This window comes from Pipistrellus hanaki (genome assembly GCF_964339955.1).
Source record: "Pipistrellus hanaki genome assembly, chromosome: 17".
In the NCBI taxonomy this organism is placed as follows: domain Eukaryota; kingdom Metazoa; phylum Chordata; class Mammalia; order Chiroptera; family Vespertilionidae; genus Pipistrellus; species Pipistrellus hanaki.
Genome location: NC_140519.1, coordinates 21598128 through 21614678, shown reverse-complemented (window position 1 = coordinate 21614678; position 16551 = coordinate 21598128). Strand labels below are relative to the sequence as shown.

The window sequence follows — 16551 nt, the reverse complement described above, 5'->3', positions numbered from 1 at the left end:
TACTTCAGAAATGATTCATACTGTAATTTGTATTTAACTCAATGTTGCCAAGCTTTTAAAATTTGTTGGGATGTGCTAAAATAATTATATAATCTGCTAATAAAGGATGAAAAAGTCATCATTTATTCAGGCCGGAGTGGCTCAGTTGGCTAAGCATCTTCTTGTGCACCAAAAGGTTGCCAGGCAACAGACTGATGTTTCTCTCTCACAAGGATGTTTCTCCTTGTCCCTCTCCTTCCTGCTCCTCCTCCCCCTGTCTCTCTCTCCCTCCCTCCCCATCCTCCTTCCTTACTCTGACTGTGTCCCTGGGTAAGAATTAAAAAAAAAAAATCTTCCATTGAACTCTTGTTTTTAAAATTCCTACGCATTTGAAATTTCCTTTAAATTATTCTATTAAACTGTAATTTAACATGCCTAAATTTTACATTATGTCACAATACATAAATATCAGTAACACCTTATAGCATAATAGCTTAGAGATTAAAAAAAAATTTACCTGAGGCCTAAATCTCAAATTCCTACTGTTACATGTGGATGCAAACATAGCAATTACCATATGTAAAAATTCGTGCATTTATTTGGATTTTGGTGTCCATCATTAATAATACATATAGAGAAACATTCTAAAGCACACAGCATTCCTGCCATAATTTAGTTAGCATTTGCACCAATCATTTTCTCCCTAGTTAATATGCTTTCCTCAACCAAATGACTATCAATATCAGTGACATCACTTATTTCAATGGGCATGAGCTTTCGGAAACACATTTTCTCTGGTTGAACAGCAATACAATTTGGCAATTTGGCAGGATTACTGACCAAATTCATTTACAAAAATGATACCATTGTTATCTGCTAAACCTGGTAGACAATGTGGGCAAGAGGAATTTATTTGCATTAATTTTTTATAACCTTAATTCATTAAACTTTAATTGATACATTTTCAATGGTAAGAAGAATCTGAGCATCTGGATCTTGAGTGGTCGCCACCTTTAGTTCAGAGCAAAACGTACTTGCTTTGTCCATAAATGTGTGAATTCCTGTGTGAGTGTCACACGTCAGTCACTGCCCTGCCTCCCTCCTGTGACTGGAGTATTTTGGTAACTCTGCACCTGCTGTTTGCCAGCAGGTCTGAAAACCAATCTCCAGCCACCAGGCAGGGCCTTCACTGCTCAACAGTGTATGTCAGCCCTGGCTTCCACCCCGAGTTCCAGACTCTAGGAATCCAGGGTTCGACTTGACATGCCCATTTGACTGTCTAACAGGCAGCACAAACATAACAGGACCAAAATCAAATTTTTTATTTTGTACCTCCCCAAGCCTGTCCCTCTACCGATCTTGCTCTATCCTCTCCTCAGGTGGCCAAACCAGAAACCCAGACTCATCCTGGAGTCCCCTCTTTCTGTAGCCTTACAGCGAAACCCATCAAATCCTCCCAGCTCTGCCCTCAGCCCAGCTCCCCATCTCCACGGCCATGGCCACAGTCTGAGCCACAGCATCTCTGGTGCACATGCAAGAGGCTCCTATTCTTGCTTCTGTTTCTGCCCTCATCATCCATTCTCCACCTGGCAACCACAAAAAGCTTATGAAAAAGGAAAATAGAGTCACATCCATGCAAAAACCTTCCAATAAGCCCTCCCGTGGCTTCCCAGCGCATAGAAGAGGCAACCTGCGAGGCCCTTGCCTCACCTGTCCTGCTTCCCTGTCCCCCCCACCGCTCTCTGTTCTGTCCTGGAGCGTATGCCCTCCTGCACCACAGCCTTTGCCCTGCTGCTCCCTCTGCCTCATCAGCTCCTCCCACAACCTTGTCTCCTCTCAGCAACTTGTCCCTCCATCTAGAGGCCTTGTCTGATCACCTGATCTGAGGGGTTGCCTTCAGCCCCCAACTCTTAACAGGTGCGCTCTTTAACCCATTCCCTTCTTTTCTTATGGCGTGTATTAATACATCAGAGGATCTAATATTTATTTTTAACACTTTGTAATATTCTCCGAATACACATTTCTTTATAAAGACCTTCAGGGCTTTGCTCAAATGTCACCTCTTCGGGAGAGCCTTCCCTGCCCCCTATCCCATAATTCATCTCCTCGCACATCCAGTGCTGTTCTCTGCTTTAGGCTGTTTCTCCTTAGCACTCACCGCTAGCAGGTGTATACATTTACACATTTGTCCCATGCACTGTCTCTGCCATTACAATAAACATCCATGTTTTGTTGACAGCTGCATCTTGCAGTGCCTAAACAGAGCCTAGCGTATCGTGGGTTTTCACGAAATAATTTGAGTAACTTTTAAAATGTCTTCCACTGGAATAAATACCAGACCCACCAGGACAGAGCCCATGACAATGGCAGGGCCCAAACAGGGTGTGGCACCCAGGCGTTATGCCCCTACAGGTGAAGGGGGCAAAGCTGCAGGGAATGGGGAGCTGGACGATGGAGAAAGTCAGACAGAAACGGAGACGATGGGAATGGGAGACAGCGGGGAGGGAGCTGGACAGAAAGAAGCCAACTAGAAGAAAACTACAGAGGACATAAGTATATTCCTTTTTAGGGTTTGAAAGTCTTTCCTAAGCACACTTGCAACCCCTTATTATAAAACTGAGGTTCTTAAAAGCTCTCAGGAGTCTAATGTGAAAATTATATAGTGGGTCTAAATGGGATGGAATGGAAGGGTGATGGGAAATCAATGACCAAAGTGTTATTCTTCATTTTCATTTCAAAACCACAGAGATGCCATATTGGGGGGGGGGGGGGTGTGAAGGAAGGGAGGGGGAAGAAATGTTTCTAAATTCAGCTTTACACAGCAGCAATAATGAATTGTCTTATTTAGAACAATATTTCTTGCTTGAGTTTGTGCATACACATGAGAAATTGATTCTGTATAAAAGTTAGAAGGGAAAAAGAAAATGCAAATAGTGGGTGACCAGAAATCCAATTATACAGAACACAAGGACATCACCCACCATTATCTAAGTTTATCTAATTTCTAGAATACCTGTGCCTTCCCATATCTCGCCCGTGGACTCTGGGGGTATTTACGAATCAGTTCTTCAAATGCAGTCACTGCTTCCTCAATTTTTCCCTGTTAGGAAGAGATCATTACATAAATACAATACATTCAAATGTCTGATGCTGTTCAATACAGTTATTAAATATTCACCAAGTAATTCTGTCAACATTTCCTGGACTCCATTCTGAGTTTAAAATTCATTTTTATCTATTTTTTTAAATTAATTGTATTCTGGAAACATAAAGCTTAGAAATGCATATAAATATACTTTATCTCTTAAAAGACAGAAACATGACAAATGTAATATGAGTCTTCTTTAAAAGAAATTGCATTTTCCCTCTATCTGTACTAATTCCTGCATGCATTCTTAAAAATATATATATATTTAGGTTTTAAGTTGGGAGAAAATACTGCTGGCAACTAGAATGTCTTGGGTCTGTGATGAGAAGTCAGAAGCACCTGGGAAAAAGGTGGGGAATAAGGATGCAGGATGCGCAGAAACGGGTTTGGCTCAGTGGATAGAGCGCCGGACTACGGACTGAAGGGTCCCAGGTTCGATTCCAGCCAAAGGCATGTACTTCAGTTGCAGGCACATTCCCAGTAGGGGGTGTGCAAGAGGCAGCTGATTGATGTTTCTATCTCATCAATGTTACTAACTCTTTATCCCTCTCTCTTCCTCTCTGTAAAAAATCAATAAAACATATATTAAAAAAAAAAAAAAAAAGGATGCAGGATGCCAGGGCCCAGTGACCGTGGTTCTGGTCACCCATAGGATATCAGGGCTGATTTGGCCCATCTGGTTGCCTGCGGTGCCTTGCTGCCTCTGTGTCATGGGACCCCTCCCAGGCTCACATGAGTCCTTAAGGAGACGGGCCGAGCACCTGCGATAGGTCTCTGACCACCACTGCAGAGAAAGGACAGAGGATGCGCAACAGGTACACAGGTGAGGGTTTTGGCACAGGGCCGAGGAACCCTCTCCCCACCCCACTCCATCAGCACCACTCCACAGGGTCACACACACATGTCCTGGCGTCTAACAGAAGCAGCAGGTCTAGGATGTTTGGAGCCATGGGAAAAAGGCAGAGTTAAACTTTCCCAGACCCTCAGCGGCCTATAAATAACTGATAAATCCATTCCGTCCACCTGGAAATGCAAACTCACTGTGGTTTCTGTGTTTGCCCCTCACCGAGTGGGTTTTCACACCTCACAGTGTGGCTGTGCAAAGCAAACTGTACGGCCTTCCAGCTGCTACTTCCACCTACTTCCGGACAACAACGTCCTGCTACAGCTCCTCACAATTATTCCTTCACCCAGACATCATGGCCACCAGTGGCACCGAGGGCTGGGGAGAAACAGGTGCATAGTGTGGTGGTTCTGAGTACAGGCCCAGAGCCAGGCGGACTGGTGAGGGTCACTTCGAAGGTGTGTGGCCTAAGACAAGTATCGGATGACTCTGCCTTGGGTGCCTCATCTGCTCAATGGGGATCGTGAAGGCCCTTCACTACCTTGTGGGGCTGCTGTCAAGGCCAAATCCGAAAACATACAGAGAGCGCTTGCAGACAAGACTATATGTCTACAAACACAGAAAGCATTGAACAATGTCACCTGTTATTGTTGTTGTTATGATGATGATCATCATCATCACCATCATTACTGTGCTGGGTGAAGGATGTGTGTGCCAAAACAAGATAATGGGGAGCATCACAGAGAAGTCTCTTACCTGACAGACAGGCAGGTTAATGCAGAGTAAATGAGGATTTGGATGCAGAGCTAAATCAAGCCAGGAACACACTCTCTAAGTCACATTAATTGCCAGAAGTAATTGTATCACTATTTGAAATCTGCTCTCCCTCTCACAGTATTAATTTTTTGAGCAGTATTAGGTTCACAGCAAAACTGAGGAGAACACAGAGATTTCACATATGCCCCGGAGCCCAACACAAGTACAGATCGACACCCTGCACCTGAGGGTACACTTGTTGCCGTCAATGAACCTACACTGACACAGCCTCACCCCCTCTCCCCAAAGTCCAGGATGTACCTTAGGGTTCACTGTTGGTGTTGCACAGCCTGGGGGTTTAGATTAAAATATAAATGCACACGGTCTGTATCCACCATTATAGGATCGTGCAGAGTAGTTTCACAGCCTTATAATTTTTCTAGGAGTTGCCTATTCATCCCTTTCCCCTCTTCCCTGCCTGCCACTCACTCCTGGAAACCATTGATCCTTTTACTGTCTCCATAGTTTTGCCTTTTCCAGAATGTCATACAATTGGAATCATACAGTAACCAGCCTTTTCAGATTCGCTTTTTTCCCACTTAATACACATCTAAGGTTCCTCCATGTCTTTTCATGACTTGATATTCCATTGTTTTTTCTAGTGCTGAGTATTACTTCATCGTCTCGATGTAACACAGTTGATTTATCCATTTATCTACTAAAGAACATCTTGGTTGCTTCCAAGTTTTGGCAGTTATGAACTAAGGCGCTATAAACATCCATGTACAGGTTTCTATGTGTATGTAAGCTTTAAACTCTTTTTGGGTAAATAAAGATCAAAGAGCAGGCTTTCTGGATTGTACGATTACAGTACATGTACTTTGTAAGAAACCACCAGAACTGTCTCCCAAAGTGGCAGTGCTATTCTGCATTCTTATCAGCAAAAAATGAAAGCTCCTGATGTCCCATGACCTTGACAGCATTTGGTGTTGTCAGTGATCAGAGTTTGGCCAATCTAATGGGCGTGCAGTGGTATTTCATTGGTGTTTTAATGTTCATTTCCCTGATAACATGTGACTTGGAGCATCTTATGCTTGTCATCTGGAGAGGTATCTGTTAAGATCTGTTTTTTTAATCATTATTTGTTTTCTTATTGTTTAATTTTTTGAGTTCTTTGTATATTTTGGCTAACAGTTCGTTTTTAAAACCACTGCTCTATTTCTTCTGTGAATAATTTTAAGGAATGATGAATTCATGTTAAATATCTTTTTCTCTGTGACTTTTTTCTAAGTATCCTGCATTAGCTTTCTGTGGCTGCAAGGCAATTCTCTCTGGGACCCTGCTCTTGGAGTCAGTTGCGTCATCTATAACAATAATAGCATAATATGCTAATTAGACTGGACATCCTTCCGGATGACCTTCCGGATGAAGCCAGGGCTGTGAGGGAAGCCCGGGTCCCGGGTGCCAGAGGGAAGCCAGTGTTGGCAGCTGGGGAAAGAAAGGCCTACTCATGCACAAATTTTGTACATGGGGCCTTTAGTTTGAAAATGCCAGCTATAAAACAACCCTAAAAGACTTAGTCAATAATTAATGATTCAGTCAATAATTTGGCTCCTCGCTGTTTTAGAAGCAAGAATAGCCTATGTGGCCACTGCTTCCTCCTTTATTTATCCTGTGATAGATAAAGGGTGGTCCTTAAGGAAAGCATCATCATTTCTCCAAATAAGCAAAAACCAGAGGATACTCCATGGATTGTTCCAGCACGTTTATAACCCCCTGACCTATTTGCCCTGAGCTGTCACCAGGCATTATAATTAATCCAAATCCTTCTCTAAAGCTGTTTGTTCTTAATCCCCAAAAGTCACCTATTAACAGGCACTCCACATGTGCATAGATGGCATTTACTACAGAGGAAGTGGAGAATGCCAAACAAGGTGATAGAAAAAGAGGATTCCTGCTTCACTTCTATTAAGAAATGCAAATTTCTTGGAAACAGTAGATGGCTTCATTTTATAGAGTTGAACACAATGGACTCAGAAATCATTCCATGGCGCTAATTTAGCGAACAATGACTGAGTATAAATTCAAGTTGCTTATTTACTTACAGTCTGCAATATTCTTTGATGTTGCTGTGTTTTTATTGGCTGGTTAGGAGGTTAATGCAGAAGCCATCACACTTGCTGGTACATTCCCAATAAATGTGTGGGAAGCACATTCTTGTCCCATGTCAGTTTCTTACTTTATTTATTTATTTTTATTGTGGTTGCTTATTTACCTAGAGTACAAGGTCCCTTTTCTTGCAACCAAAGTCTACTGATAGAAAGGGCATATTACAGGAAAACTACGGATCATTACATTGAGTATAAATTCAAGTACAGAGTAGAGAAAGAGAAATTTCCATGAAGAACAAGTAGATTATTAAATGAAGATGTCCTTACATACAATAAATATCTGGCCCAATAACTAGATGAATAAGACAGAGTTAAGACTACAAATAGCCCTAACGGTTTGGCTCAGTGGATAGAGCGTTGGCCTGGAGACTGAAAAGTTCCGGGTTCAATTCCGGGTTGCAGGCTCCATCCCCATAGGGGATGTGCAGGAGGCAGCCAATCAATGACTCTCTTTTATCATTAATGTTTCTCTCTCTTTCTACCTCTTCATTTCTGTCTGAAATATATATATATATATATATATATATATATATATATATATATATATATAACAAATAACTTCCATTTGTGTCAATTCACAGTTTTAAAAAACTGTAATACCTAGCCTTGGCTAGTGTGGTTCAGTGGTATAGTGTCGGCACGTACCTGGGTTACAGGTTTGTTCCCAGACCCTGGCTGGGTGCATGTAGGAGGCAACCAATCAATGTCTCTCTCACATCGATGTTTCTCCCTCCCTTACACTCTCTCTAAAAATCATGGAGGAAATAACCTCAGGTAAAGATTAACAAAAAACAAAAATAAAAACAAACAAAAACCAGCAACAACAACACACCACTGTAATATCTAGAAACAAATGTAAAAAATATTTCAAATTAACTAATATCAAAGCAACACAAAAGCCAATCTGAAAACTGGAGGTTAATCCCAAATGAGAAGAATGTGAAACCTAATGCCTTTTAACCCAACAGTAACTACTCTGAGTATGGGGCTTACCTATTTTTTCTTTTGGATTGAGGTGCTATGAAATTAGAACCTCCACTTACATGGTACTTGACAGTATTGATGGCCCTAGTCTCATTTATTCTTTACCAAAAACAAACAAACAAACAAAAAAAACCACAAATAGAAAGTATGATTATTCTCATTTTTCTCATTTTTTTAAAACTGAGGCACACAATGGCCAAGTGACTTGCCCAAAGCCACAGGACCAGAATGAGATGGAAGTGGGCTGACTCCCAAGTGAGCTGGTGTGAAGGTAAGCTCTAGTTCTATTTGGCCATCACAGCTGCAATTTTTCTTTTCATCTGATTCCTTTCACATGCAAAACTGATGTTGCTGGGGGGAAAACCCACTCTATTCAAAGGTTGTTTCTCTGAACATTTAAAAAAACAAACAAACAAATCAAGAGTAATGCCTGGGTTCATTTAACAATTAACCACTGCACATTCCTGCGTGAAACAAAAACATCAACCTACCCTTTTACGGAGTTTTTCTGCAGCATCAAGTTCAGCTTTAATAGTCTTATCAAATTTATTTAATAGTTTAGGCTTCTTTTTCTTAACTGAAAGAAAACAGAGGTTTTTATTTTTTCATTTTACTTTTGTCACAGAAGAGGAGGGGTTCTCCTTCCCAAGGTTACCCGCTCCATATGCACACGCGCACACACACGCACGCACACATGTACACAAGCACACCTACCCACTGCCTCTACCTCTTCCCTAATCTCTCCATTCTCCGGCTCTCTTCTTCTTCTTTTTCTTCTTCTTTGTTTTTAATATATTTTATTGATTTTTTACAGAGAGGAAGGGGGAGAGATAGAGAGCTAAAAACGTTGATGGGAGAGAAACATCGACCAGCTGCCTCTTGCACACCCCCTACCGGGGATGTGCCCGCAACCAACGAACATGCCCCTGACCAGAATCGAACCTGGGACCCCTCAGTCCGCAGACCAACGCTCTACCACTGAGCCAAACCGGGTTCGGCCCGGCTCTCTTCTGAGCCCCTCTCACCATTCCATAGAGCAGGAGCCTCTGCTGTCTGAAAGCAAACCAACCGTTAAGCAAACCAACCAACAAGCAAGGCAAACCTCAGCCTACCCTCTTCCACTTGCTGTCCTCTCTTTCCCCTCCCTTCTCGCCTGCCTGCCTCCCTCTCTTCCCACAATGCTCCACCCACACGTGGGCAGAAGCAAGTCTTCCAGAAGGAAGGGGAGCTCAGTGGTTAAGTCAGAGGGCAGGGATCCGAGTCTAAGCTATGTCATGTTCCAGCTATGTGACCTGAGTCAAGCTAGTACTAAACTTTTGTGACTCTCATTTCCCTAATCTATAAAGGTGGGTAGTGGTTTGAGAATTCAATTGATATTGTACATGGGCAAATACAATAGCACAGTGCCTGGCTTATAGTAAGTGCTCCTTTCCTGAGAGCTATAATGCCGATGGCCTTATCTACACGTTCATTTGTTTTCTTCCCCTGTCCTACCTGGCCCGCTCCCTCTGCAGCATCTGACACACTGACCCTTCCCTCCTTCCTGAGGTGGTCCCTCTCCTTGACTTCTGTGTTGCCCATTCACCTCAGTGGCTCCTGCCCTCTGCTAATTCCTGGGATCTTGTGCTCTCAAAGGTCAGTCTCCAGCACTCTAAAGGGGTTTACCTGCTTAATTTCTAAACTGAGTTGCAAATTAATTCATTTTCTCCTGCATTACAAAAATCATAAACCCAAGAGCCTGTGATTTCTGGTGCCGATAGCTCATGTTCAGTAGGTCAGAAATGGAATTCACTATTCCTCACAAACCTTTCTTATATTTGCCCTGTTTTAGAGAATGGTTTCATCATGATTTGGTTATCCAAATCCCAAATAAAATAGGGTAAAGAAGGAACATGTAGAAGTATCCATATAGAAGACTGAATGGAATTGTATTTTTTTTTTTTTTTTTTTTTTTAGCATTTCCCCTGCTGTCTTAAAGCAAACCAGCCATAAAGCAAACCAGTCTCGATACCCAGAGCATTACCTATGTCTCCTTTTATTCTCTCAACTTCCCAGATACAGAAAATTTAATTTCACAGATGTGGCCCTTGTGGTCCCAAAAGGGCCCATCCCTTCACATCCCCCCCCCCCCCCCTCTCCTCTACCAGGGGGAAGGGGACACTCACTTCCCACCAGCACTGTTTCTACAGGAAGGATGTTTCCAGGAAACTCCGCCTCCAGCTCCGCCCCCACGGTGTCTGATCACTGAGTCAGGGGAAGGGACAAGCTTGTGTAGGTGAGTGCCATCCTCCTCCTCCCTCCCAGGAGCAAACACCAGGCCCGAGCATTCCCCCCAACATCCTCCCCACACACACATACACACACAGGCACACACAGGAGAGGCAGAGCTGTCCCATGCTGCCTGGAGGGGCCAGCATGTCTAACTCTAGGGGTCACTATTAAGAAACCTATTATTCCTGCTCATCTCAGCCCCGTCCTTTAAATCAGCTCTCATCAGTAATAAACTGACACTTTGATTGCCTTCCCTTTATTTCATTCCTTGTGAATTTCTAAAGTTGCTATGCCTTTCTGTCTATTCCACCTTCCTCTTCTCCCCCTTCCTGAACCCTGCAGACCTCTAGTGTTGAAAAATATAAATGCCTAACGCAGAGGCTGAAAATAGGGGATACTGGGCCTTTTCAACTGTGTCATTACACATTAGCATGCAGGCCAAGGATGTGGAAAACGGAGTGCCTTCTGACTGAGATGTAGGTTTAGAGGATGGGAGTGATCTGGTCCTCTCAGCACCGGCCCATGCCTCTCAGTTGCTCATTGCGGTTCAGCAGGAGAGTCTGTCAGCAGTGCCAACAGGATCAGGGGGCCTGGGTGCATCTGAGCAGAGGGTTTTACTGCTAGCATCCTCTGTTTCCCCAAATACATTTCCCATGCTATACATTAAAAATAACTATTTAATAGGGGAAAAAAACTGTTTGATAGTTCAGGACATCCAAAATAGTCCACATTACAATAATATGCCAGCTAAACAGCCACACTGGATTTTAGTGTCAAAATATTTCAATTGCATCACAAAAACAGATCAAATATTAAAAATCTCAAACACCCATTATCAAGAAAGTACTGTTCCATCTTTTCATATATTTTCCTATTTAATAGCTCCTTTCTCCAAAATTCAAGTTTTGTCCTATCATGATTATTTTAATTTTTCAATGTATAAAAATCCCACGGCAGTTTTTCCCAATTATAAAAACACACAGATCTTTCTTCTTGTCCTGGGAGGAACGTGGTCCTCCTGCTGAAATGACAAAAGGTTCCCAATGATTGTGACGGGACCGGGGAGAACTCTCTCAAGTTCTTTAAGCCTCCGTTTTCTCATGTACAAATGACTAGTTCTATGAAGGTCTCTTTGAACTGGAAAGCCCTGTGCTTCTAATTTTCAGTTGATTTAAAGCATGTCAACAATATTTCAAAGTATATCTAGAGGGTACTGAAATGGATTGCTAATTTTTCAGTTGTAAATTTTTTAAAAATGGTTTAGGACAGTGGTCGGCAAACTGCGGCTCATGGCTCTTTGGCCCCTTGAGTGTGGCTCTTCCACAAAATACCACGGCCTGGGCGAGTCTATTTTGAAGAAGTGGCATTAGAAGAAGTTTAAAAAATTTGGCTCGCAAAAGAAATTTCAATCGTTGTACTGTTGACATTTGGCTCTGTTGACTAATGCGTTTGCTGACCACTAATTAGGAGGAAGCTGTCTATGTTATATTAAACTTTGTCTTTTAAAAATCAATGCCATTATAAGTATTTTATCCTTTCCAAAACTGCAAAGGGGGGGAGGGGGAATGACTGGCAGCATTTAAAACCCTTACTTCTCTTGCCATGCCATGATTGAGACATTAAGAGTAAATAAGAAGGAAAATATGAGTAAAGGCATGAGAAAAGCACTGATGATCCTTAGATTATATAAAAACTAGAGGCCCGATGCACTAAATTCATGCAAGGGTAGGCCTTCCTTCCCCCTGCTGCCAGCTTCACAGCCCAAGCCTCTCCCCCTCCCCTTCCCTGGTTCAGTGGATTTCCCCCCCCGCCCCCCCCCACACACACAGACACACACCCCCGATCAATTGCCAGGCAGAGGGTGGCCTGGGCCTCCTCCCTCTGCTGGGCGATTGTGGGTTGATGGTCCACCCCCCCTCCCCAACCAATTGCATGGCACCCGCCTTGGACAGCCTGGCACCAGTGCATCCTGACAGTTGTTCTGCTATCCGACTGTTCTGTAGATATGTGTATTACACTTTTATTATTATAGATGAATGGTGATCCCCTTTCATCTCCTCTTCGTCCAGGAAGGTGATTTTATGTCCTGATGCACGGGAAGAAGTGCTCCACCAACAAAGAGTGTTTGCATTACTATGTCCTAGACCCGTTCCACTAAAGAGAGCAATGAAAACGGCAGTGTCTGCCACCGGGGATAGAAGGACAACAATTCCCCGTCCTCTCCCTGCTTCCTGCCTGACCCCACGCTCACTGTCCTGAGGATCTTTCTGACACCATCTGTCCAAGTATCCCTCCTGCTTAAAACACACCCATGGACCCCATGAGCACACCAAATGCCATAGGAGCCATCCTGCTCCCAGTGACCTACCCGAGAGAAATGAAAGCATATGTCCATGCACACACTCCTACACGCATGTTCACCACAGCACTGTTCATTCAGCCAAAAGCAAAGAAAAACCCAAATGTCCATCCACTGGTGAATGGATAGGCAGAGTGTGCCATAGCAATGCCATGGAATAGTACTCAGCCGTCATTCAAATACATGCAACAAGACTACATCTCAAATGCATTTTATTAGGTGAACGAGGCCAAATTCAAACGGCCCCTGACGGAATGATTTGAGAGAGTCTTTTGGAAAAGGGAAAACTATAGGGAAAGGAAACAGATGCATGGTTTCAGAGGCTGGGAGGTAGGGGAAGGGGCTGACTGCCAAAGGTACAAGAGAAATTGGGGGTCACTAAGTTCCAGATCATAATTGTGGTGGAGAAACTCCAGATGTCTCTGGGCATGTCAGAACTCAGCACTGCACACCTGGACACATAGTCTGAATTAACTGTACGTAAATTCCACCTCAAGAACAACTAAACAAATATGCTGTAAGAAGAGAAAAGCCACATGATTCTCAACAAAGACTCTCCTTAAAGGTACAACAGCATGAAAAGCATTTGGGCATAATCACATCAGACCTTTCAAAATAAAATTCAACCTGCTTTTCCGCACCCTTCCCCACCATGTACCCATTGGAAGCAATTCACACTCAACCGGGCTTAAGGTCTTTGACTGCAAAGTTTAGCTCATTTTAACAGAACAGAAACAGGTCACAGAGAACTTGCTTTTCCATTCTGAATCACTGCTTAATGCCTTATCAGATTATTTGCTGGTAACCCCAGGTAACATTCATTGATCACTTACTCTACTAGACATGCGTAGCCCACTCAGACTGCACCGATTGTAAACAGTAGGAGCTAAGGCTGGAGCTTGGGGTTGTCTAGACGCCAATGTCCATGCTTTTGACCCTTTTGTACTATCTCTGGCATCTGGCTCCGAAGTCAAGAAACCAGGGTGCCCCCAAGGGCTTGGAGAGTGCCAACAGAGTGGAAGGGAGTATCAATATAAGCAATATGTTGAGCAAAGGAAAAGCAGCTGAACTTTGTACTACTTTTGCCAAAGGATAAAAGTAGTTAAATAGCCAGAGTAATTTTCCTTCGTTTTGTGCCTCAAGGACCCATTGTCTACACTTTACACAGAGCCGCCCTGGTTTAGCAGGACAATCACAGGGCACAGAGTCTAGAGGCCAGGGTGTGAGCCACCTCGCTGACCTTCTCAGGCAACCTGTTCAAGCTCATTTCCGTGAGATGGGGATACTCTCCGACTCCCACCCACCAACCACAAAAAAGCATAAAAGATGGAAGTGCTAATCATGACCCCCATCTACAATACCTTATGTCCCTTTATTTAAAACTCTGCTCTTTAAATAGATGTGAATGACACACCTTACTAACAAAATATTTGAGAGGTTATTCTTTTTTTTTGAAACTATTATTATCACATTTGCTTTATGGTAAAAAATTTCCTTAGCAGAGATTATGGCGAACTAATAACGTTGGCACACTATACCTCTTGCCAATCTATATTTTCTGAGTCAACAAAGAACCAAGGAGCTATGGCAGTGGTCGGCAAACTGCGGCTCATGAGCCATATGCGGCTCGAGAGCCACAGTTTGCCACTCTGTTGATTGAGATTGCCCACCACTGGGATAGGGGCTTAATCACAAGGAACAGCAACAGCCTGCAATTATTGGAATCGAGAGTCTAGGTCCCTGATCGGCAAACTGTGGCTCACGAGCCACATGCGGCTCTTTGGCCCCTTGAGTGTGGCTCTTCCACAAAATACCACAGCCTAGGAGAGTCTATTTTGAAGAAGTGGCGTTAGAAGAAGTTTAAAAAATTTGGCTCTCAAAAGAAATTTCAATTGTTGTATTGTTGATATTTGGCTCTGTTGACTAATGAGTTTGCCGACCACTGGTCTAGGTCAGCCTTTGAACTGATTCCACACTCTCTAAAAATCAATGGAAAAATATCCTCAGGTGAGGTTTAACGAACAAACAGAGTTAACCCAAGCAGACCCCACTCCATATTTTAATCTTCCTATAGAATTGGAAGCTAATTTTGCTTTTCTTTTAAAACCCAATGGTAAGTTTCAATATTAGAAAAAATATCTAAATTTGTCCGGCAGTGAGGAACTCTATAAATTAAGACACATGATTAAAAAGAAGGAAACAGTGAAAAACATTCAAAACTTCAATAGTCCAGTACCAGCATTTTTGTTGACCTTCTGTCTGCTGGGTCCAGGGAAAGCAAGCCTGGTCTCCCAGGGCTCCTCGAGGCACAGGCAGGGGGTGTGGGTAGACGCCCTCAGCTCTTTCCTCTTCACTTAAAAGTGGGAATTGTGCACGGTATCCCAGCGCTATACTTCACGCTGGGGTCTGGCCTAAACCGCTCTCCCCAGGAGGAAGAGCCATGCCATTTGCTCCTGAGACCCCCAACCAACAGCCAGCGGTGGGCATCCTTCTGGCAGGCGTCTTTGTATTATTACTGTGAGAATGGAAATTTAATGTGTTCGACCCAAAAAGAACCATGTCTGAGGCTATGTCCCCTAGGGCTACCTACCGTGAAGGTAGGGTACTGGGAGCCGAGTACTTTTTACAAGGTAGTAAAAGCTGAGAGACTAAAGGTGGGCAGCTCTGGGGAGATCCTCTTACCTGCCGACCTTGACCGCACACTGGCGGGAAGCAGGATGGCGTGCCCTTCCTTTGCCTCCCGCAGCGAGGCATCATGGGTTTCTGTGCCCCTCAGAACTAAATAGCAGTCACACACCAGCAGGACTCAATATGCAAAGCTTAATCCCAACAGTTAGCATAAATATTTTTCAGCTGAGAGACGCTAATACCACACAGCAAACATTATATAAAGGGCAATTGTTTTCACCTGCCCCCTCTACTGAGCTAATGTGGGATTCAGCTGAGAGCAGTCAAAGGAGCCAGCAAGTATCCCAGTTTATTAAATGTAGTCCGCTGTGTCCCCATAGGCTTATTTCAATAAATTATACATCACTCCCCTCCCAGAGTAATAATCCCTTAACAGATGCGGCCCCATATGTTATATTAGACATTTCAGAGACGCTAAGCGATGTGTTTTCTATACGTAACCCAACTGCTTCAGGCCCCAGGCTGACCAACAGCTGCTCCCAACATTGTGCATTTCATCTCCATGCGCACTGTTGTTCCATGAGGGAAGAGCCTCCTTCCCCAACTGTTATTTTACATATAATCCTAACTGTCTTGGTCTTCAGGTTCTCTAGCCCTTCACTTCTTACAAGTAACAGTTTAGAGGAGTGAGGGTGGCTTGAATCAGATATACACTGAGCAGCAAGAAGTAAAAGCTGAGGGACTAAAGTAAGACAAAAACCACAGGAAACAAATGCACATGGAACAGTGTTGAAGTATGTGCCAAACGGTGTAGAGCAGTGGTCGGCAAACTCATTAGTCAACAGAGCCAAATATCAACAGTACAACGATTGAAATTTCTTTTGAGGGCTGAAAACCAACTTCTGCGCATGGACCACGAAATTTCAATCGCACTGTACATGTGCGCCTACACGTGGGGTTTTGTGGAAGAGTCACACTCAAGGGGTCAAAGAGCCACATGTGGCTCTTGAGCCACAGTTTACCGACCACTGGTGTAGAGGTAAACAGAGCTATGTACTGCAACAGCCCCGAAAAGCATCGTGCACAATAACTGATGTTCATGAAGATGGGCACTACTGCCCTGGCCGGGTTTGATTCCTGGTCAGGGCACATACCACAGCTGTGGGTTCCATGCCTGGTCAGGGCATTTAAGGGAGGCAACTAATCAATGTTTCCCTCTCACATCAGTATCTCTCTCCATTCCTCTCTCTAAACATGTTACTCAGGTGGGGATTTAAAAAAGGGAGTGGGACAGGGCAGGCATTACTGACTCCAATCAGCAAGAAAAGTTAAATTCTATGCAGCTAACAATTTAAAAGGTGGATGGAGATCCATAAAAGTATTTTAGAAAAAAATATCTACCAAATTCTGT

At 43.5% G+C, this 16551-nt stretch overlaps 1 protein-coding gene across 12 annotated transcripts in view; it reads right to left on the bottom strand.

Moving 5' to 3' along the window:
- The window catches only part of ASPH (aspartate beta-hydroxylase), a 156222-nt gene that overhangs the window by 36592 nt on the left and 103079 nt on the right, over positions 1-16551 (bottom strand). For all 12 annotated transcript variants that reach the window (XM_084865086.1, XM_084865079.1, XM_084865090.1 and 9 more), the window contains 2 exons: positions 8374-8459; positions 2993-3079 (listed from right to left, as the gene is read on the bottom strand). In XM_084865086.1, coding sequence (XP_084721212.1) covers positions 2993-3079; positions 8374-8459 — 173 coding nt within the window. The remainder of the gene's footprint in view (positions 1-2992; positions 3080-8373; positions 8460-16551) is intronic.